This window comes from Carettochelys insculpta, chromosome 29, assembly GCF_033958435.1.
Source record: "Carettochelys insculpta isolate YL-2023 chromosome 29, ASM3395843v1, whole genome shotgun sequence".
NCBI classification, from domain to species: Eukaryota; Metazoa; Chordata; order Testudines; family Carettochelyidae; genus Carettochelys; species Carettochelys insculpta.
The window spans coordinates 8,093,260-8,117,686 of NC_134165.1; the positions used below are offsets into that span (position 1 = coordinate 8,093,260).

A 24,427-nucleotide genomic window follows, 5' to 3' on the forward strand; every position below is an offset into this window, starting at 1 on the left:
CCACCTGGGTTGCAGGTGGGGGAAGGGCTAAACCCGCAGAAGAACCGGGGGAAGGATGGCCGAGTCTGCCCCTAATGGGGCCGTGCAGCTCTGCTGAGTAAGCAGCAGTGGTAGCCGGGGGTACCAGTGAGGGGGTGAGGAAGAGGTGCGGGCTGCAGAGGACCAGCAGCAGCAGCGTGCACAGCTGGAGAAGCTTGTCAGCTGAGGTGAGTTAAGCCTGGGTTTGTGGGATAGGAGCAGATTTGGAGGCTGAGGTGGGTAAAGTCTGGAGGTGGCGGGGCAGGTTTGTGGGCCAAGCGGGAGTAGGGCCTGGGAATGGAGGTGTATGGAGGATCAATGCGAATATTGCTCCTTCCTGCTTAAGAGCCTGTCCCCAGATGCAGCATTTTCCTTGTCATCATTTGCTCACCAAGCCAGGGGTGAAAGTAAAACTTTCTAACTGGTACAAATCATTGTACGCACATTCTTCTTAAAACAGGGGTTACAAAAAGTATGGTTTGACATTATTATCTCATTCACATGCATTGCTGTTCAAGAAGTATTGATTTTGTAACAGAATTTGAAAAAAAAATGGCTCTTCTTGCTATTTTGGTTGCAGACCCCTGACCATGCCCCTTCCTGCTGTAGCATAGAAGGAACAGTCTTAAAAAGAAGATCCCATAGTGTAGACCACTGTACCCGCTGAGGGCGGAACATGGAGTCAGTCCATCTGTGTACAAACTCCCTGTTCCTCAGACATTGGGCCAGTCTGTCACAGTATGTCCCCACTAGCAGAGACAAACAGGTGAGCCAGGTACAGATGAACTAAGTGAAAACAGGGCAGAGCCCAGTCTTCAGGAGACACTGCCTTGCTAAAGGACTTGCCTGCAGGGGAGAAACCTAGGTAACATCCAGTAGGCCCTGAGCAGATATGCTAGTGTGGTTCATACCTGAGAGCCTTGCAACTGCATCAGCAGCGAACACCGCAGTGGCCTCATGTCTCGTGTCCACCACGCGGATGCCCAGCTTCTCACTGGCCACCAGGATGGGAGAGATGTGGCCTCCTACCAGTGTGAACAAGCAGCGTACCCCATGGGCCTTCAGGACCTCTGCAACAAGCTCCCCACCATGCCGGGTACTCTTTGGATCTGCCTGAGAAGAACATGAACCATCAGAGCCCCAGCCCTTTGAAGCAGGCCACAGGGGCTGGGCAGGATGCAGACCAGCAGAGTGCTGACCCGGAAGGACTCTGTTTGGGTGACCACCCACAGATGCTGTACAGGGACATTGTGCAGGGCAGGGATGGTGCTACAGTCAGAGCACACATTCTAGCACATTCTATCTCCAGCACACACTGGGGATCCAGGGATAAACAATTTGTGACCTGGCTGGCTCTGAACATGTTTTATGCTAACCCCCACCCAATTGGATCCTTGGCAGCTTGTGGAGAATTGTCATACAAGGAGTGTAAGCTGACATATGGCCTATATCTAGTCCAGCATCATGGGGCTCTACAGGGCAGACAGGACCCCTGGACATACTTGTATAAGGAGACTTGTTGGCTTTTTCCTTCTGGGTGGTAGGGCATCCCAGAGAGCTGTTGGGGCAGCTCAGAATGCTGAGGACACATGCAGACATGCCCTGGTTAAAAGAGGGTTGAACAGCATCCTAGACTTCCCCAGAATACACTGCTGCAAGATATCGGGATAAAGGAACGTGATATACCTGGACTTTAGCAAAGTCTTTGATACGGTATCCCACAGCATTATTGACAAGAAGTTAAAGTAGTATCGACTGAATAAATATAAGGTGGATAGAAAGCTGGTTAGATCATTGGGCTCAATGGGTAGCAGTCAATGGCCTGATGTCTGGTTGGTACCAAGAAGAGTGCCCCCAGGGGTGGTTCTGGGGTCAGTTTTATTCAACATCTTTATTAATAACAATAACCCTCGGCAGGTTTTTCAGTCCTAGCTTGACAAAGCCCTGGCTGGCATGATTTAGTTAGGATTGTTCCTGCTTTCAGCAAGGAGTTGGACTTGATGACCTCCTGAGGTCTCTCCCATTCCTATGGTTCTATGAATGCTCCTGAATGGCCAGGCCTCAGCTATGCTTGCAGGGACCAACTGAGCCAGGAGGGTCTAAAACTGGTCATGAAGCCCCTACGTCCCTTTTGTGTGGACAGTGTATTATGCTTCCCAGGGCTCTCATGGACATGGACCTAGCAAATTTGGCGTGGTAAAATACACATAATGGACCATGGGATATGATCTTCACTGTGAAATCCAGCAACCAGTCAGGGGCTCCTGAGAATTGAAACTTCCCCTTCCCATGCAGGGGATGCTCCTGGGTCATGGTCATATCAGACCCCACCTCCGGGATCTTCCCTGAATACAAGAAGCTTCAAAGCTCCCGCTGTCACCTCCCCATGCTGTGGTGGGACACTGCTGGAAAGCCAAACCTATAGTAATCCAACGTCCTACGTTGTGACTCTCACTTCTGTGCTGCTGCTAGCAGCAGCACTGACTTCAGAGATGGGCACCCAGACAGCAGTGTTCTGCTCTGGCTGCCCAGCTCTGAAGGCAACACCTTGGCCAGCATCAGGGCAGAAATAGGTATGGCAATCCCACAAGCCCCCTTCAATAGCCTTGTAACCTGCCCTTTGGGTCAGCACACTGACAGTTACAACATCCTGAAGTGAGGGACGTAAACATGTGAAACTGACTTGATTTTAAAACTCCCTTTCAGAAATGGATCTGAACAGATCCTGAATTTATTAGGGCCCTACCCATGGCTCTTTGGTATCCCTCTCCCTGGGTGGGAGCCAGTGCAGGTGCCAAGTCCCTTGAGAATTGGCATGTGATTATGGGACATCTTAAGGACACATACTCTTGGGCAGGGAGACTTCCACCAAACTCATAAGGTGGTGGGAGTTCCTGTGTGAGGTCCTCAGCCATGGAATCACAAGAGCAGCGCAGGGTTCTGCGCACTCCTGAGAGCTTGCGATGGGAGCATCCTCACCATGTGCACTTCTGCTCTTAGCAGTCTCTTTGGCATATAATCCTGATCAGCCAGTGCAGTAAGTCTGTCCTGGGATCTCTGTGCAGATGCTACCCAAGCTCCCCTCATGCACTTGCATCCCCTCCCGCTCTGTTTAAGCCATACATGGCAGGAGTCGCTGTGTAACCGTCTTACAGTCTCAACCTTACCTTATGCCAGAGCTGGTAGATCAGCCCCAGTCTGTGAGCTGCCCCAATCAGAGCTGTTCCCAGAAGCACAAGGAGCCAGGCACAGTAGCAGGAGCAGCTGCTGAGTGAGTCAGGAGCAGAATCCATGGAAGCAACCCGAGGGACAAAATCCACACACTCCTATTGTAAAAGGCATGCACAGAACATAATCAGTTGCTCCCCCACATACTACCAGTCACTCCCCCTTTTCACAGTGGCCAGTCTCTGCCAGAATGGCGAGATCCTTTCCAGCTGCTATGGTGGACAGGACTTATTCCTTCTGCCAGAGCATCCACCTCCTCTCCCTGCTGAGGGAGCAACTAGTCCCTCTTCCTCCCACCAGAGCTGCCGGACCTTCTTCTGCCCCAAGCAGAACAGCCGGCCCCTCTTCCCTCCCATGCCAGAGTAGTCAGACCCTTCCCCACCATCTAGCCCCTCTTCTGGTGCCAACTAAAGCCCCATGCCCCTTGTTTGTTTTTTTTAAAAATTGTGCATAACTTAGAGACAGTACCACAATGGAGACATGGCAAATGACCAGAGCTATCTAGCAGAATCATCTGTCACCACAGTAGGCGTCTAACCCTGATGTAACATAAGATGTAGTGCTGCCGCTGGCTTTAGATATGGTGTTCCAGAGTAGCACTAGACTTGCCCAGCAAAGCTCTTAGCCTCTTCGGGCTACAAACCTGTAGATATTGGATGTTCCTTGGTGCTCCCAACTGTGGTGTGCCTCCCAGCCAGACATGAATTCACCCTTCCAATGCTATGAGAGGAGCCAAGGTGCATCATCCCCACATTACAGATATGGAATTAGGGAAAGGATGAAGGGGTGGGGCCAGGAGCAGAAGCAGGATGAGAAGGGGAGCTTGAGGGAAGAGTTCAGATGGAAGCTGGGTCTGGGGAGGAGCAGGGGGTGTCCAGCGGAAGACAGTGCCTATGGCAAGCAGCATTTAGAAATGCAGGTTTCTGTTCTTGAAGATACACTTTGCATATTTGCCTCCTCAGGAACGTACCAGCTCTGCAACCTGGACTCATCTCGCAGCAATGCTCACTGGAGCTCTCGTTTACCTCTACCCCTTCCTTCACCAGTCCTGAACCTTCAGAGATGCTGAGGCTATAAAAGGGGGGGTTTGGCATACTGTTTGGCTCCAACCCTTTCCCCACCTCCTCAGGCCAGACTGTAGGTAGGACTCTGAGCAAGAGGGAAAGTGGGTAAGGAACATGAACATGCAGGATCTATCTTGGAAAACCACGGCGTGTGGAGTGGGATGAGTAAGCCTGCTTAAGTAAGAACTGAAGTGCTGCCTCATCAAATTTGGCAGCCAACCTAGCTGCAAAATTTTGGGATTAACACTCTGGGAAAGTATGACCTGAGCTTCAGGGAGCAGCTCTGTAGCACTCCAATATGCATAAGATAGACCTAAATAAGTCTGCCCTGTGGAAGTAGAACACAAGTATGTTTATAACCGTCCACATTATAGTGTCTAATTTACTTGGAAAGGCACTGGGATGCAAAGTTCCTTTCCCCTGTAAGAGACAAAGAGTCTAGATGAATCCCCGTACTCTAACAAAAAGCAAATGATTTCTTAGTGTCTAAAATGAGCAGCTTGGCTGAGGGAGAGCTGAAAGCGAGCAGCTTGGCTGAAGGTCACAGGGAAAATACTGGCAAGATTACGGACTGATTAAGATGGAAGTTTCTGTCTACCTTGAAGAGCAATGCTGAATAGGGCTGGATAACAAACATTATCTTTGTGAAAAATCATATAAAGACGGGTGGGCAATAATTTTCACAGAAAAGGCACTCCACAAATTTTGTTACTGGTCATGGGCTCACTTGGGATCCATGGAAGGGGCAGGGTCTTGGGGCTAGGGGAGACAAAGAGATAGATTGCGTGCATGAAAGAGAAACAGTGTGTGACAGACTGACACAGTTTGTATGTGTGCTGCAATATATATGTGACAGCATCTGAGCGCATGTCACAGTCTAGATATGTGTAATATTCAACAGTGTGTGTACTGGGTGCAGCTGGATAAGTTTCTGAGAAGCGACCCTCTGTCATCTTCCTCCTCCCCTCGGCTACACTTCTGAGTCACTTACCACTCATGCTTCAGACTTGACCAGGGCTACGTCTACACGTGCACGCTACATTGAAATAGCTTATTTCGATGAATAGTGTCTACACGTCCTCCAGGGCTGGCAACGTCGACGTTGAACGTCGACGTTGGGCAGCACCACATCGAAATAGGCGCTGTGAGGGAACATCTACACGCCAAAGTAGCACACATCAAAATAAGGGTGCCAGGAACAGTGGCAGACAGGGTCACAGGGCGGACTCAACAGCAAGCCGCTCCCTTAAAGGGCCCCTCCCAGACACACTTGCACTAAACAGCACAAGATACACAGAGCCGACAACTAGTTGCAGACCCTGTGCATGCAACATGGATCCCCAGCTGCAGCAGCAGCAGCCAGAAGCCCTGGGCTGAGGGCTGCTGCACACGGTGACCATAGAGCCCCGCAGGGGCTGGAGAGAGAGCATCTCTCAACCCCTCAGCTGATGGCCGCCATGGAGGACCCCGCTATTTTGATGTTGCAGGACGCGGATCGTCTACACGTTCCCTACTTCGACGTTGAACGTCGAAGTAGGGCGCTATTCCCATCCCCTCATGGGGTTAGCGACTTCGATGTCTCACTGCCTAACATCGAAGTTAACTTTGAAATAGCGCCCAACACGTGTAGCCGTGACGGGCGCTATTTCGAAGTTGGCGCCGCTACTTTGAAGTAGCGTGCACATGTAGACGCGGCTCAGGTCTGCTGTGTCTCCCTCTCTCTGCTCTCCAGAGATGGGGTACGGGGCAGGGAACACCCTGACTTCAGCACTACCCTCTCCCCTCCACCCACTTCCTCCTCTGCACAGCTAGCAGGGGAATCCTAGGAGCAGCTTTGGTGCAGACAGAACAAGGTGGGGTGGGCAGGAGAGGCAGCTGAACACGTCGCTGGCTCTAAATATGCATGCTCTGCTAATCAGCTGTGAGGACGGGAGAGAAATACTTGGCAGACCAGATCTTGCTCCCCAGGTCTGATGATATAAGGCAGCCACCAGAACCTGCAGCTCCCTCCACCTTTCATAGTTTCTTTACTGAAAGATGAAAGGCTCAGGAAAGCACCAGAAGCTGTGAGTGTATGGGGGCAAGGGGAGCTGAGGCAGTAGTAGGCTGATATCACATGTTACTAATCATATTCAGAGACCCCAGGATTTCAAATGGTGCAAGCACTCCAATGTAAATTGAAGAGAAGTTTGTGTTGTGAGTTTGTGGTGTTGTTAGTTGCCCGCTATTTCGATGTTGCAGGACGCGGATCGTCTACATGTTCCCTACTTCGACGTTGAACATCGAAGTAGGGCGCTATTCCCATCCCCTCATGGGGTTAGCGACTTCGACGTCTCGCTGTCTAACGTCGAAGTTAACTTCGAAATAGCGCCCAACATTTATGACCCTAACTCACTCCGTTTATGACCAGGAGGGCACACTGAAGCTGGTCTTGGGCAATATAGAAGGTGTAGGAGCAGAACAATTTGCATCCCGCAGTTGGAAATCTTGAGACACAAGGGCCATTTCTAAAGAGGCCACTTCCTTCAGAAGTGGCATGCTAATAGAGGGTGTGAAAGATGGTAATGAGGCACAGATGCAAATTCCCTGCGCCGCGTTAGCATAAGGTCATGTGATTTGGAGTCCAGAAGACCGTTCTTCTGGACTCCAAAATGCCATGTAGAAGCACGGACTGGGAGGGGGCGGGGGGGCGGCTTCCAGAAGGCCCCTTCCCAAAAATTTTTGTAGAAATGGCCAAGAAGAGGCTGCTTCCTAAGTTGAGACTTGTCTCTGAGTAGCTCCAAAACACTGCACGCAGCATATGACCAGGCAAAGCCAAGCTACTGAGGAAACCAGCACAGAATGACTGACAGAGACCCAAATGTGATGATAAACAACTTAAACATTTCCCAAGCATAAACCTTGCAAGCAGAATTGCTTCTACGGGGGAATGGCCCCATCACATCACAAGGAAGGTGAGGGGAACAGAAATGAGGGAGCCAGGCGTAATGCAAAGCCCCTATCTTTGCATAAAGAAGGTCCCAGCACTGCAGATGCCCAGTGCATGGCAGGCAAGTGAAGCTCACAGGGCCATTTTCTGCTGTTGGGAGGGATTCATAACAGGCTCATTAACATGGGGAGAGGATCACATGTGTGCTTCCTAATACAAGGGGAACATCAGGTCTATCCTTACAAATCAGGGTGGGGGCAGTTCAATATATGCTCATTTGCACAAGTGGGTGGGTGGAGCTCTTCCCTCTTTGAAAACCTGACTAAAGGCAGATCTCAACTTGCCCTTTGGACCACATATCTGTATCACCCTTCCCAGCAGCATACAAAGGGCACAGCTATCTTTAGCGCAATTAAATTTTCAGAATCCCCTCCCTACACCACAGGACAGGTGTCAGCTTCCTAAGTGTTTGCAAAGCTAAGGCAGTGGTGGGTCTGAAAAAACAGACTTCTGTAGCATTAGGCTCTGTACAGGTGGGGCTTTGTTGTAGTAACAGGAGCTTTACAGTACAACTCTGCCTTGCATTGACCCCTGGTGCCCGGGTTGCTGAGTCACAGCCTGCTCCAGACCCCAGGATGCTAGCGACAATCTGCATCAATGCAAGTTTTCAGACTATGACACAGCACAGTGGGTGCGTCTACACGACCACTTTATTTCGAAATTAATTTCGAAAGTGGGCCCAATTTCAAAAGAGGCTGCGGAGCGTCCACATGCTCAACAGCCTCTTTCAAAATTGTTTTCAGTGCAAATGGGCCCAAATTTCGAAACCGCTCTTCCCATCTGGGATTGGGAACAGCAGCCCCTTTTGAAATAAAAGTTCGAAATAATGCACGTGTAGACACTCCTGCGGGTCCGTCCTGGTGGCAGCTCCAGGGAGCACGGGAGACGCGCTAGCAAGCCCTGGCAGGGCTCTATGGTCCCTGGGCCAGCCCCTTAAAGCTGCATGGCTCCAGAAACCCCGTGCAGGAAGCTGAGCATGCACAGGGCTAGGGAAGCATAAACTCAGCCATATACATGCTCCAGCAGCCAGACCGAGTACCACCTAGCTCATCAGTGGGATGGCGAGCCCCCCGCACTCTGGGGCACCCCAGAAGGCCCCCTCTTCCCCACCCGAGGGGTTGCCGGAGGACAGCCAGGGCCAGAGAAGGAGAGAGCCCATCCTAGACAGAGGCCAAGGTAAAAGACCTTCTCAGCCTCTGGGCGGATGAGGAGGTGCTGCTCCACAGCACCGGGAGGCCCCGCAACACAGCTGCCTTTCAGCGGCTGTCCTTGGGGCTGCGGAAGCAAGGACACCCCAGTGCACAGCCGCTCAGGTCCACTCCAAAGTAAAGAGCTCAGGCAGGCCTACAGCTGGGCCAAGGATGCCCGCAGCCAATCGGGAACCGGAGCCGGTCCGAGGTGCCCACACTACCGGGCACTGCAACAGCTCCTCGGCCCGAAGGACGTCCCAGAGCTGGCAGTGCTGGTGGACACGTGCGGGCCACACACCAATCGGGAGACAGACCCACTGGAGCAGCTGCGACCCTCCAGCCAGACCACACCTGCAGGGCCCGGGAGCGACTCGGAGAAGGGGGGGCCCATTAGTCATTGCAGTGAGCTCCAATACCTCCAGCCAGGTACCCTTGAGGCCGGTGTCCTTGGACCTGTTCTCCGGAGCGCCAGGTAGGTGACAGGTGGATCAGTTGGCCTGGGTGGTGGGGCCTATCCCACGGTACCCTGCCCCGTCCCAGACCCAAGCACAGCGCCATCCAGCACCTGCACCCATGGACAGCACCCTAGCCTGCCCAACCGGGGAGGGATGAGGGGGCCAGGCTGAAGCCAGCAATTGCCCCACAGATGAGGTCCCAGTGGGCACACAGGAGCCCCAAGGGGGGTCGGCAGGGGAGGCACCACCTCGGGGAATGGCCCGGGGATGACGTGGATGGAGACTCTGGGCCTGGGCGACAGCAGTGATGGGTGGTCACTTTCCCCTTGTGTCTCCACAGCATCATCCTCTGAGGGCTGGACCACACCTGTGCCACCATCAGATGGAGCTGGAGACCCCTCCTCCCCATTGCCCCAGCTGCCGCCTGGCCAGACCCGGACGGCCCAACGCCCAGGAGGTGGTGAAGGCCTACACCGCAGCCATCCGGGAGCAGACCGCCGTGCTCCAGGAGTGGCTGCTCATGGAGCAGGAGGACAGGGCCTGGCAGAGGGAGGTCTGGGCCAAGGTGGTCACAGCCCTGACGGCTGGCCCCCCCAGCTGCTCCTAGATCCATGCCCACTGCTGCCCCCAAACACATCACCCTCATCCCACCCACCGTCAGCCCATCCACTCATCTTGCCCTGGCCAACAGGCTGGTCGCCAGTGCCAGCCAGGAGGGGGGTCCCCTCCCTGGCCAGCCACCCCCGCCCCTGCCCCGCCTCACCTCACCCAGCCCCCCGTTCTTCAGCCCCTGAACAACCCTACCTCCCTGTCCTTCCAGGCCCCCTCCCAGCCCCAACAGGGCCCCCGCACTAGGGGCAGCAGGGGCACCTGTACCCGCCAGGGATCTCGCCCCTCCACCCCGTGGGGGACTAGGCCTGCCTGTGGGGGCGGGGGCCTGCCCCATTGTATATAGTTCTCCCCGTTCCCCCCATATTTAGCCCCAATAGGAAGACCCCACGCCCTTGTTTAACAGCCATTTATTTACATATAGCTAGTCCCCAGTTAATAAACCCTTTCGTACACCCCAGTGTCCCCTGGGGGGCGGGAGGGGGCCATGCTGCAGGGTGGGTGAGAGCCATGTGCCAGGTGGAGGTCAGCATGGCTCCTGCTCAAAAGCCTCCCAGAGGGCTTCCCATACCTTAACCCCTTCATGATGTGCCTGGAAGCATGGGGCCGTGGGCAGCTGCTCCTAGCCAGCCATGGTCCGCAGCCCAGCCGGGCAGGTAGCGCTCCTGTTCTCCCTCCACCAAATTGTGCAGCGTGCAACAGGCCGCGACCACCCCGGGGACGTTGGGCAGGCTAACGTCCAGCCGCGCGTTGAGGCATCAGCAACACCCTTCAAGGCGTCCCAAGGCCTGCTCAACGGTGTTGCGGGCGTGGTTCAGGCAGTTGTTAAAAACGTCCTGGCTGGTGGTGGTGTGCCCAGTGTACGGGCGCATCAGCTACGGCCGTAATGGGTACGCCCCATCGGCCACTATACAGGGTGGCACTGTTGTGTCCCCCATGGGGAGCTCCCGGGCAGGGATGTAGGGGCCGCCCTCCTCCATGCGCCGCCCCAGCCAGGAGTTGCGGAGTACCCAAGCATCATGGGTTCAACCGGACCAGCCCATGCATATGTCACTAAACTGGCCCCAGGCATCGACGAGCGCTTGCAGTGCCACCGAGCGGTACCCCTTGCGGTTTATAGAGCGTCCTGCACCATGGTCTGGGGCGTGGATAGCAACGTGCATGCCATCAAGCGCGCTGAAGCAGTTCAGGAATCCGAGGGCTGCGAACTCGCCATGGCGTCATCCAGGTTGCCAAGGCAGACGACCCTCCGCAGGAGGCAGCGGCTGATGGCCTGGACCACCTGTAGGGAGGCACCGACACGTGGGCCTGCGCATGGGGGGAGCCGCCTGGCCCTGCAGGCCCCCCACCTGGAGGCCCCCTGCCCCTTCCTGGGGAGGGCGTGGGGCCCTTATCTGACTTACCTCCAGGAGGACAGCTCCCACGATGGCCTTGCCCACTCCGAATTGGTGCCCCACTGAACGATGTTTGTCCAGGGTGGCCAGCTTCCAGAGGGTGATCCCCACATGCTTCTCGACTGGGAGCACGGGCCACATGCGGGTGTCCATGGGCTGCAGGGCGGGTGAGAGCCACTGACACAGCTCCATGGATGTCTGCTTCGTCATCCTCAAATTTGCGAGCCACCTTTCATCGTCCCACTGGCCCAGTACCAGCCTGTCCCACCACTCCCCACTAGTGGGGTGCCTCCAGAGGCGCCGTGGGGGATGGGGAGCGGCGGCTGCCCCCTTGGCAGGGCCTGCAGGACCCATGTGGGTGGGAAGGTGGTCTCCAGGGCATCCACCATGTCCAGGATGGCGATGACCACCTGGGTCCCAGTGATGGTGCCAGCATCAGACGCTGGCAGCTGCTGCTGCTCCATTCTCCCCTCAGTTCTTGGTGCACAGTCCACGCAGTGCTGTGTACGGCTCTGCTGGGCTGTGTGCGTGCGCAGGGTGGATGCTTTTGGGAGGGGCCTTTTAAGGGCTCTGTTGGCTGTGTGACTCGGAAGGGCTTGTCAGCCATGTGACCCCGTGTGTGATGTTTCCGAGCTGCTTATTTTGAAATAGCCCGTTTTTCCTGTACAGATCCTCCATTTTTTGAAAGAGAGTGTGTTCTTTTGAAATAGCAGAGCAGTACAGCGATCCGTCTTGTGTGTGGAGCTGCGCTATTTTGAAATCCCTTATTTCCATTTTGTTTTTCGATGTTCCCCCTTTCAAAATTTCTTTGTAGTGTAGAGACACCCAGTGGTTTTTAATGCTGCTTTGCAATAATATTTGACTACCTTACATGACACAGTGGGACTCTTCTGGAATATTTTTTATAATTCCCATGCACACCTTGGTTTCCATCTATACTCTGGTTTCCATTGCCACTCAGTGATTGCAAGAGGGTTAAATCTACTACACAGAAGAGCAGGAGGGTAGGATGAATAAGGCGGGGGGGCGGGTCTCAAACTCCCAGCTGGGGGGTTGGGGGGGGAAGTCATCTGGAGATCAAGCACTTCCCTAATCTTGTCCACAAAATATTTGGGGTGGGAGGGGAGTTTAGTCACACTTGTGTGGCTGGTGGCGGGGGGGAGGGGCAGCACACAGGGACTTACCCACACATACATCTCCCAGTACCCACATGATACCAGCCACAGAGGACACTGCTTGGTCTGGGAAGCCACGATGGCTGCCTCCGCCACAATGCAAACCGCACTGGCCAGAGAGCTGCCCAAGCTGACATGCTTCTGAAGCCAGGAGGAAGGGCAGAGGGCTTTGCATTTGGTTACCCTGTGGGGCAGGGGTGGAGGATTCCAGTGCAAAGGTGCAGCTGTTAGCCGGTGGAGGTGAACCAGTGTAAGGAAACGGCAATGTCAAAGGACTCAGTTTCTTATCTTTTCTAGGATCCTGGCCTCTGTCTGGGCTTTTGGACATGGACAGAGACACTCTCAACTGGTATGTACAGCACTACCAACCCCAAGAGTTCAAAACTATGAATCTGCCCCCACAATGCACAAAAAGCGTATCCTCCTTGAAATCACTGATAATACATTTTGGGATCTTTATATTTAGCTTTTGGTGTCTGAGGTCTTTGGCTGAACATAAGAATGGCCATACTGGGTCACACCAAAGGTCTATCCAGCCCAGTATCCTGTCTGCCAACAGTGGTCAATGCCAGGTGCCCGAGAGAGAGTGAACCAAACAGGTAATGATCAAGCCATCTCTCTCCTGCCCTCCATCTCCAGCTTCTGACAAACAAAAGCTAAGGACACCATCTCTTACACATCTTGGCTAACAGCCATTAATGGACCTAACCTCGATGAATCTATTCAGTTTTTTTAAATGCTGTTATAGTCCTAACCTTCACAGCCTCCTCCGGCAATGAGTTCCACAGGTTGACCGTGTGTTGTGTGAAGAAGTAGATGATGTGTTGTGTTGTAAACCTGCTGCCCATTAATTTCATTTGGTGTCCTCTAGTTCTGGTATTACAGGAACAAATAAATAATTTTTCCTTGTTCACTTTTTCCACACCACACATAATTTTACACACCTCTCTCAGATCCCCCCTTAGTCTCCTCTTTTCTAAGCTAAAAGGTCCTAGTCTCCAATTTCTCTTCACATAGGACCCTTTCCAAACCCCTAATAATTTTAATGGCCCTTTTTTGAACCTTTTCTAATGGCAATATATCTTTTTTGAGATGAAGAGACCACATCTGCATTCAGTATTCTAGATGTAGGCATATCGTGGTTTCATATAAGGACAATAAGATATTCTCCATCTTATCCTCTGTCCCTTTTTAAATGATTTCACACATGCCGTTTGCTTTTTTGACTGCTGCTGCACACTGCACGGCTCTTTTCAGAGAACTATCCACAACGACTCCAAGATCTCTTTCCTGATGAGTTGTATCTACTGGATCCCCCTTATCCACATTTGCTGACCCACTCAAAGAATTTTAATAGAGTAACAGGACATTATTTCCCTTTACAGAAACTACGCTGATTTTCGCATAACACATTATGTTCTTCTAAGTGTCTTACAATTTTATTCTTTACTATGGTTTCAACTAATTGGCCTAGCACTGATGTTAGACTTACTGGTCTAATTGCCAGGATGCCTCTAGAGCCTTTTTTAAATATTGGCATTACATTAGCTATCTTCCAGTCATTGGGTACAGAAGCTAATTTAAAGGATAGATTACAAAGCACAGTTAATCGTTCTGCAATTTCACACGAGTTCTTTCAGAACTCTTGGGTGAATGCCATCTGGTCCTAGTGACTTGTTACTGTTAAGTTTATCAATCAGTTCCAAAACCTCCTTTAAATGACACTTCAATCTTGGACAATTCCTCAGGATCTGTCACCTGCAAACGACAGCTCAGGTTTGCTAATCTCCCTAACATCCTCAGTCGTGAAGACCAAAGCAAAAAATTCATTGAGTTTCTCTGCACCGACTGTCATCTTTGAGTGCCCCTTTTGTAACTTGATTGTCTAGGGGCCCCACAGGTTATCTAACAAGCTTCCTGCTTCTGATGTACTTCAACATTTTGGTATTGTTTTTTTGAGTTTTTGGCTAGCTGTTCTTCAAACCCCTTTTTGACATTTCTCATCACATTTTTACATGTAATTTAGCGGTGTTTATGCTCATTTCTATTTTCCTCATTAGGATTTGACTTCCACTTGTTAGAAAGATGCCTTTTTATCTCTCACTACTTCTTTCACAACAACAAGAAGGCCCATGATACCAGATAGACTACCAGATATTTTGGACATAAGCTTTCGTGGGCAAAGACCCTCTTTGTCAGATGCACGAAAGCTTACGCTCCAACATATGTTAGTCTATAAAGTGCCACAGGACTTTTGTTGTTTTTGAAGATATAGACTAACATGGCTACCTCTCTGATACCTGCTTCTTTTACATGGTTGTTAAGCCATGGTGGCTCTTTCCTGGGCTTTTTACTACGTTTTTTAAATTTGGGGTATACATTTAAATTGGGCTTCTACTATGGGGTCTTTGAAAAGCTTCCATGTAGCTTGCAAGCATTTTACTTTAGTCACTGTACCTTTTAATTTCTGTTTAACTAACCTTCTCATTTTTGCATAGTTCCCCTTTTTGAAATTAAATGCTCCATTACTGGACTGCTGAGATGCTCTTCCCACCACAAGAATGTTAAATGTTATTATACTATGGTCACTGTTACAGTTACCTCTTGGACCAGATGTTAAGAGGGACTGAGGCATCCATCTGCTGCCCAGACCTAGAATCCCGGCAAGTTTGCTGCTTGCCTGGAGCTAGAGTTCAGAATATTACAGAGTTGCTGCCAAAAATTCTTAAACCTGTAGACTATTACCCCTTCCTACTTCTTCATGGAGGAGCCAATGACACAGCCAAGAACAACTTTGACTAGATCACAGCAGATTACGTAGCCCTTGGGAGAAAGATCAAGGAATACGGTGCACAGGTGGTCTTCTCATCTATCCTCCCTGTGGAAGGAAGGGGTCCGCATAGGGATCGTCGAATCACAGAGGTAAATGTGTGGTTGCGTAGGTGGTGTAGCAGGGAAGGATTTGGTTTCTTTGACCATGCGATTCTGTTTCGTGAACAAGGACTGCTGAGAAAAGACAGGATCCACCTCACTAAAAGAAGACGGATCATCTTTGCGGGCAGGCTTGCAAACCTAGTGAGGAGGGCTTTAAACTAGGTTTGTCGGGGGAAGGTGACACAAGCCTGGAGGCAAGTGAGGAAGGAGGAGGGAACAATCAAGTGGGTTTCCTGGGTGAAGAGGAGAAAGTGGGCCAATCGGCCCCTTCTCTAAGATGCTTGTACACTAATGCCAGAAGCCTGGGGAACAAACAGGAAGAATTAGAGGCCCTGGCACAGTCAAACAAGTATGAGGTGCTTGGCATAACAGAGACTTGGTGGGATGATTCGCATAACTGGAGCACGGTCGTGGAAGGTTATAAATTGTTTAGGAAGGACAGACAGGGGAGAAGAGGGGGAGGAGTTGCGCTCTGTGTGAGGGAGCAGTATGATTGCTCAGAACTCCTGTAGGAGGAAGGAGAAAATCCAGTTGAGTGTCTTTGGGTTAAGCTTAGAAGTGGAAGTAACATAGGTGATGTTGTAGTTGGTGTCTGTTATAGACCACCAGATCAGGGAGATGAGGTAGACGAGGATTTCTTCAGGCAGCTTAGTGAAGCTTCCAAATCACAGGCCCTGGTTCTCATGGGAGACTTTAATCATCCAGACATTTGTTGGGAGACCAATACATCAGCACACAGACAATCCAGGAAGTTTTTGGAGACTATTTGGGATAACTTCTTGGTACAAGTGCTGAAGGAACTGACCAGGGGCCATGCGCAACTTGACCTGCTGCTCACAAACTAGTAGAAGAAATAGAAGTGGGAGGGAACCTGGGCTGCAGCAACCATGAGATCGTAGATTTCATGATCCAGACAAAAGTAAGAAAGGTAAGCAGTAACACATAGACCTTTGATTTCAGAAGGGCAGACTTTGACTCCCTAAGAGACCGGATAAGCAGGAGCCCTTGGGAAACGAAGATGAAGTGGAAAAGAGTTGAAGAGAACTGGAAGTATTTTAAAGAAGTCTTACTGAAGGCACAAGGACAAACAATCCTGCTGCGCAGTAAGAAATGCAAACTTGGCAGGCAACCAGCTTGGCTTAACAGGGAAATCCTCACTCAGCTTAAATTCATAAAGGATGCATACAAGAAATGGAAACATGGACAGTTGACTAAGGAGGAGTATAAATATACGGCTGGAGAATGCCGAGCAGTAATCAGGAAAGCAAAAGCACAATTGGAACTGCAGCTGGCAAGGGATGTGAAGAGTAACAAGAAGGGTTTCTACAGGCATGTGAACAATAAACGGGTTATCAGAGAAGGTGTGGGGCCATTACTGGATGACGGAGGTAACTTAGTGACAGATGATGCAGGAAAAGCTGAAGTACTCAATGCTTTTTTTGCCTCACTCTTCATGGACAAAGTCAACTTCCACATGACGGTCCTAGATGATGCAGTATGGGAAGGTGGAGGTCAGCCATCTGTGGGGAAGGAACAAGTTCTGAGCTATCTAGAAAAACTAGATGTGCACAAGTCCATGGGTCTGGATTTAATGCACCCCAGGGTACTGAGGGAATTGGCAGAGGCCACTGCCGAACCTTTGGCCATTATCCTTGAAGACTCTTGGAGATCAGGGGAGATACCAGATGACTGGAAGAAGGCAAATGTAGTGCCCATCTTTAAAAAAGGAAAGAAGGACAATCCAGGGAACTATAGACCCGTCAGCCTTACCTCAATCCCTGGGAAAATAATGGAGGGAATCCTCAAGGAAGCCGTTTTGGAGCACTTGGAAGAGGGGAAAGTGATCAAAAGTAGCCAACATGGATTCACAGGGGCAAGTCCTGCCTGACCAATCTGATTAGCTTCTATGACGCAATAACACGCTCTGTGGACATGGGGAAGTCAGTGGATGTGATATACCTTGACTTCAGCAAGGCTTTTTATACAGTCTCCCACAACATTCTTGTCCATAAGTTAAGGAAATATGGATTGGATCCTTAGACTATAAAATGGATAGAAAGCTGGCTTGATGGTCAGGCCCAATGGGTAGTGGTCGATGGCTCAATATCCGGATGATGGTCTGTTTCAAGCAGAGTGCCCCAAGGCTCGGTTCTGGGGCCAGTCTTATTCAACATCTTTATTAATGACCTGGATGAGGGACTGGATTGCACCCTCAGCAAGTATGCAGATGACACAAAACTAGGGGCAGACGTAGATACGTTGGAGGGTAGAGACAGAATCCAGAGGGACCTGGATTAATTGGAAGACTGAGCCAAAAGAAATCTGATGCGGTTCAATAAGGAGAAGTGTGGAGTCCTGCACCTGGGGCAGAAGAATCCCAAATATTGTTACAGGCTGGGGACTGACTGGCTCGGCAGCAGTACGATAGAAAGGGACCTAGGGGTTATGGTGGATGAAAAGCTGGATATGAGTAAACAGTGTGCCCTTGTAGCCAAGAAGTCTAACAGCATACTGGGGTACATTAGGAGGAGCATTTCGAGCAGATCTGGAGAAGCAGTTATTCCTCTTTATTCGGCACTGGTGAGGCCACATCTGGAATATTGTGTCCAGTTTTGGGCCCCCCAGTATAAAAAGGATGTGGATTTGCTGGAGCAGGCTCAGCAAAGGGCAACAAAAATGATTAAGGGTCTGGAGCACAAGACCTATGAGGATAGGCTGAGAGATTTGGGCTTGTTTAAGTTTACAGAAGAGAAGACTTAGAGGTGATGTAATAGCAGCCTTCAAACTTCCTGAAGGGGAGCTCTAAAGAGGAGGGTGAGAAACTGTTCTCAGTGGTGTCAGATGGCAGAACAAGGAGTAGTGGTCAGAAGTTGAAGAGGGAAAGGTGTAGGTTAGCTATTAGGAAAAACTACTTCACCAGGCAGGTGGTGAAGCACTGGAATGCGTTGCCTAGAGAGGTGGTGGATTCTCCATCCCTTGAGGTTGTTAAGTCCTGGCTGGACAAGGTCCTGGCTGGGATGACTTCGTGGGGGTTGATCCTGCTTGAAGCAGGGGACTGGACTACATGACTTCCTGAGGTCCCTTCCAGCCCTGAGATTCTGTGATCCTGCATTCCACTCAGAACTAAATCAAGAACGGCCTCTCCCCTTGTGGGTTCCTGTACTAGTTGCTCCAAGAAGCAATCATTTAAGGTATCAAGAAATTTTACCTCTGAATCTCATGCAGAAGTGCCATGTACCCAGTCAATATCAGGATAACTGAAATCCCCTACTATTATTGAGTTTATTTTGAATGCCTCCCTAATCTACCTTAACATTTCATAATTACCACCGCTGTCCGGGCCAGGCGGTCAATAGTATATCCCTACAGAACTCAGAGCATGTTTTCTAGCTTATTCTACAAATCTTAAGATCTAAAGTGTTTTTAAAAAAAAAAAACAGAAAAAGAAGGCTAGGATTCTCTAATACTACGCACCACCACCAAGAATAATCCACTATATCAAATAATCACAGTTGACAGCAGTGCAGGAGACATCAGGTACTGAAGTTTCTAGATTAGGCTTAATTTGAATCCTGCGGCTGGGACTCTCCAGGAAAAAAAGAAAGTCACCATCATCAGGAGAGTCATCACTGATCTCTAGTCAATTTCACAACATGGGTTAACAGCTTCACAGCTTGTACCAATGGATGGGATGGCTCTGCACACTCTTCACTTCCCCAGGGCTACAGGGACATGACAGCAGTGCTGTGGAGCTAGAACAGGAAGTTTCTTCAGTCCTGCTCTACTGCTGGTAGTGGCAGCAGGTTTTAAATTGCCTGGGGATGGGTAGCAGTCAGGGCTAGAGGATGCCCAGGGGAGGGGATACATGAGCCAGGAGGGACCAGGAGACACATGGCAGGGCGGGTCGGGGCAGGAAATGCTCAGAGACCCCTGCTCCCTCAGAAGCGGGCACCTGTTGGCCTACTAGGAGGATCCGAGGACTGACACTGGCCCTAAGATAAACTGAGTTTGAGACCTTGGGAGAAGGCATTAAGGCTTGGCTGAAATTCACATATCAATGAACTGACAAGAATAACTGAAAAACTGACACCTATCCCTGGGAAATTCCAGCAGGCAAAACGTGAACTCAGCATGGGTCTCTGGAGGATGACAGAAGACTGACAGCATGTTTACACTATGAACCTAAGATACGCACAAGATTGATGTATTATATTACATGAATGTAGCTAAAGTCAAGGTTGACTACCTGTGGCATCTACACAGCACAGGGTCAAACAGGAGAAACTTTCCTTTTGACTTACTTTAAACTTCTTGCTCTGGTGGGAACCCATTCAGCAGTTGATTTAGGCTGTGTCTACACTAGGCGATAAATTCGAATTGAAGGAAGTTAGTCTCATTGTAATACCAAGCTATCGTCACGGTTAGGGAGCACTAATATCGATATCATAACATCATTGAAACTGGCTGGGTGTAGGGTCAAGTTCAAATTTAAAAGTTCAAAAAGTCTAGCATGAAAGCACCATGTTTTAAAATTGATTTTATTAGCCTCTAGAGGTGTCCTGTAGGTACTCAACAATGCCTCACAGTGCTCCACTCCATCTCCACTGCTCTCCAGGGCTACGTCTACACGTGCACCCAACTTCGAAATAGCTTATTTCGATGTTGCGACATCGAAATAGGCTATTTCGATGAATAACGTCTACACGTCCTCCAGGGCCGGCAACGTCGATGTTCAACTTCGACGTTGCTCAGCCCAACATCGAAATAGGCACAGCGAGGGAACGTCTACACGCCAAAGTAGCACACATCGAAATAAGGGAGCCAGGCACAGCTGCAGACAGGGTCACGGGGCGGACTCAACAGCAAGTCGCTCCCTTAAAGGGCCCCTCCCAGACACACTTTCATTAAACAGTGCAAGATACACAGAGCCAACAACTAGTTGCAGACCCTGTATATGCAGCACGGACCCCCAGCTGCAGCAGCAGCAGCCAGAAGCCCTGGGCTAAGGGCTGCTGCCCACGGTGACCACAGAGCCCCGCAAGGGCTGGAGAGAGAGTATCTCTCAACCCCCCAGCTGATGGCCGCCATGGAGGACCCCGCTATTTCGATGTTGCGGGACGCGGATCGTCTACACGTCCCTACTTCGATGTTGAACGTCGAAGTAGGGCGCTATTCCCATCCCCTCATGGGGTTAGCGACTTCGACGTCTCGCCGCCTAACGTCGATTTCAACTTCGAAATAGCGCCCGACGCGTGTAGACGTGACGGGCGCTATTTCGAAGTTAGTGCCGCTACTTCGAAGTAGCGTGCACGTGTAGACGCAGCTCAGGTGCGCAGGAATTAGGTAACAGGAATTCCATGGCTGTGTGGTCATGTTTGTATAACAGGCGTTTTTCTTTCTTTGCTATTAGCACTGTGAGCACATCTACCCATTACAAATAGCCCCAACACGGAGTTTGTGGTTCTGTCTCTACCTCTGCTAACTGAGCATTTGCTACTTTTTTCCCTTCACTGCCTGGCACCAGTCACTGCCTTGCCACAACACATGGCAGCAAAGCTGTTGGGGCAGGGGTGTTGTGTTTGTATGAGAGGCCAAGAAACTCCTCAGCTGTTTACATCTGTGCAGGCTCTCTGTACCCTACAGGTGCCACACAAGTTGGGGTCTCTCCCGGACCCAACCACATTACTTGGCTGGCCCCTAACCCAATGCAAAGACATGCCTGCCATTCAGTGCTAACCATGCTACGAGGCAGCACCATATCCTGACTTACGCAAAATGAGGGCTCCAAGAGCAGGAAAGATTTTCAGGGACTGCCCAGGGAGTCTCTGCCAACAGATATGAATTGCAGGGACTGGCTGCTGCCTGTAGTGGGGGGGTGGGGGACAGTTCAAGTGGCCCTTGAACCATGGACCCCACACCCCAAACACCAAAAAAGATTTTCAGGGACTACGTCAACTGGCCATTCAGCCTCTCAAATGCCACCCCATTCCCACACAATGGCAATGAAATTTGGCAAGCCCCATCCCCCCATGTTGGCCCGGTCTGTGTAGTGAAGAGGGAAGCCAAAAATATTTTTCCTGGCTTCTTGTATTATTTTTCTTCTAACTTTGGACCCCTTAAGTACAGGGAAGCGTGGGTGGAGGACCAGCTGAGAAGAGACACTATACAGGTTGTGCGCACAATGAACTGGAAAGCCAAAAAATCCTCACCAAAAAACTTTTTTTCAAAACAAAAAGCAGTCAAGTAGCACTTTAAAGACTAGCAAAATACTTTATTAGGTGAGCTTTCGTGGGACAGACCCACTTTTCAGACCATAGCCAGACCAGAACAGACTCAATATTTAAGGCACAGAGAACCAAAAACAGTAAGCAAGGAGGACAAATCAGAAAAAAAATGATCAAGGTGAGCAAATCAGAGAGTGGAGGGGTGGGGGAAGGTCAAGAATTGGATTAAGCCAAGTATGCAGATGAGCCCCTATAGTGATTCAGGAAGTTCCCATCCTGGTTTAAACCACGTGTTAATGTGCCGAATTTGAATAAAAGAGCCAGCTCAGCTGTTTCTCTTTGAAAAGTGGTGCAAAAGTTTTTTTCAGTAACACACATACCTTTAGGTCATTAATAGAATGCCCCATTCCATTAAAATGTTGGCCAACTGGTTTGTGGATCTGGAGTGTTTTGATGTCTGTTTTATTCCCATTAATGCTTTGTCTGAGGGAGTTAGAAGTCTGTCCAATATACAAAGCACCTGGGCATTGTTGGCACATGATGGCATATATGACGTTAGCAGGGGAGCATGAGAAAGTGCCCGTGATTCTGAGAGTAACCTGGTTGGGTCCAGTGATGGTATTTCCAGAGAAGATATGTGGACAAAGCTGGCAGTGGGCTTTGTTGTAAGGAAAGGTTCCAGGACTGGTGTTCCTGGGGTATAGACTGTGGCTGTTAGTGAGGATCCTCATAAGGCTGGGAGGTTGTGTGTAGGGGAGAACACGCATGTCACCCAGGGCCTTCTGGAGTGTGGCATCCTGATTAAGGATAGGTTGTAGGTCTTTAATAATTCGTTGCAGTGGTCTGAGTTGGGGGCTGTAGGTGATGACCAGTGGTGTTCTGTTCTTGGCTTTTTTGGGCCAATCTTGGAGTAGCTGGTCTCTGGGTATTCGTCTGGCCCTGTTGATTTGTTTTTTTACTTCTCCTGGTGGGTAATTCAGGTTTATGAATATTTGGTAAAGATCTTGTAGTTTTTGGTCTATGTCAGTTGGAGCAGAGCAAATGCGATTGCATCTAAGAGCTTGACTGTAAACAATGGATCTAGTTACGTGTGCAGGATGGAAGCTAGAAGGGTGTAGGTAAGTATAGCGATCAGTAGGTTTTCAGTACAGCGTGGTACAGATCAGGCCATCCTTGATTAGTACTGTAGTGTCCAGGAAATGTATCTCTTGCGTGTTGTAATCGAGGCATAAGTTGATGGTGGGGTGTAGATTGTTAAAGTCTCTGTGGAATTCTTCTAGAGTCTCTATACCATGGGTCCAAATCATAAAGATGTCATCAATGTATCTTCAGTAGAGGAGGGATAATAGGGGACGAGAGCTGAGGAATCGTTGTTCCAGGTCAGCCATAAATATATTAGCATATTGTGGGGCCTGCGGGTGCCCATAGCAGTTCCACTAATCTAGAGGTATAAATTGTCCCCAAATCGGAAATAATTGTGTGTGAGAACAAAGTTACAGAGGTCAGATACCAGAGTGGCTGTGATGGCATCAGGGATGGTATTCCTGATTGCTTGTAATCAGTCTTTATGTGGACCTCTGAAATCCAAATCTGGTGAAGTCATCACTGACAAAGCCAAACAGATGGAGTGCTGGGTCGAGCACTACTCCGAGCTGTACTCATGCAAGAACACGGTGGTTGATACAGCCCTCAATGCTGTCGAGCTCCTACCAGTAATGGACGAACTGGATCAGGAACCAACTGTGGAAAGCCATCGACAGCATTGCAGTAGGAAAGGCCCCAAGCCAGGATGGTTTACCACCAGAGGTAATCAAATGTGCCACAGACACCCTCCTGGAACCCCTACATGAGCTACTGTGCCTGTGCTGGATAGAGGAAGAGGTTCCACAGGATATGCGCGATGCTAACATCGTAACCTTGTATAAGAACAAAGGAGACAGAAGAGACTGCAACAATTACTGTGGAATCTCCCTCCTAAGCATCACTGGTAAACTGTTCACTTGCATCATCCTCGGCAGACTCCAGAAGATTGCTGAGAGGGTGTATCCTGAATCACAGTGTGGATTCCATGCAGAGAGATCTACCATTGACATGGTCTTCTCTCTGAGGCAGCCGCAGGAGAAATGCAGGGAGCAGAGGAAGCCTCTCTATATTGCCTTCATCGACCTGACCAAGGCCTTCGACTTGGTCAGCAGGGATGGACTGTTCAAACTGCTCCACAAGATTAACTGTGGTGGACAGCCTCTCAAGACGATTCAGTCTTTCCATGAAGACATGAGAGGAACAATTCAATATGATGGCACATTATCAGATGTTTTCAGCATCAGGAGTGGCATCAAACAAGGATGCATCCTTGCTCCGACATTGTTCGGGATCTTCTTCACACTCCTCCTGAAGCACGCCTTTGGATCTTCAACAGAGGGCATATTGTTGCACACAAGATCTGACAGGAAACTGTTTAATCTGGCAAGGCTGAAAGCTAAATCCAAGGTGCAGGAAGTCCTCGTCAGAGATATGCTGTTCGCAGATGATGCTGCTGTAGTGTCACACACAGGAGACCAGCTTCAGAAGCTGCTGGATCAGTTCTCCAAAGCGTGCAAGGACTTCGGGCTTTCCATCAGCCTAAAGAAGACAAACATACTTGGTCAGGATGTTGCGCAACCTCCATCAATCAGCACAGACAACAATACATTAGAGGTCGTCCATGAGTTCGTTTACCTCGGGTCCACCATCACTGACACCCTGTCATTGGAGACTGAGCTAAATAGTAGGATCGGAAAAGCAGCCACAACTCTGTCCAGACTCAGCAAGAGAGTGTGGAATAACATCAAGTTGTACACCCACACCAAAATGCAAGTCTACAGAGCCTGCATCCTTCATGGCAGTGAGTCTTGGACCCTGTACGCCCGCCAGGAAAAGAGGCTGAACGTCTTCCACTTGAGCTGCCTCAGGCGCATCCTTGGAATATCATGGAAGGACAGAGTGTCCAACACCACTGTCCTTGAGCAAGCTGGAATCCCAACCATGCACACCCTCCTCAGGCAGCAGTAGCTCTGCTGGCTTGGCCATGTCCACAGGATGAATGGTGGAAGGATCCCAAAAGACAACCTGTATGGTGAGCTAGCCCCTGGCAAAAGACCTCCCGGA

General features: G+C 50.2%; 1 protein-coding gene across 1 annotated transcript in view; it reads right to left on the reverse strand.

Annotated features, from left to right (window-relative positions):
* Positions 1 to 24,427, reverse strand: part of HACL2 (2-hydroxyacyl-CoA lyase 2) — a 53,428-nt gene that overhangs the window by 20,654 nt on the left and 8,347 nt on the right. Inside the window, exons 2-3 of the mRNA XM_074979460.1 lie at positions 3,186 to 3,344; positions 930 to 1,131 (exon numbers count right to left, since the gene is read on the reverse strand). Coding sequence (XP_074835561.1) covers positions 930 to 1,131; positions 3,186 to 3,311 — 328 coding nt within the window. The 5' untranslated portion in view covers positions 3,312 to 3,344. The remainder of the gene's footprint in view (positions 1 to 929; positions 1,132 to 3,185; positions 3,345 to 24,427) is intronic.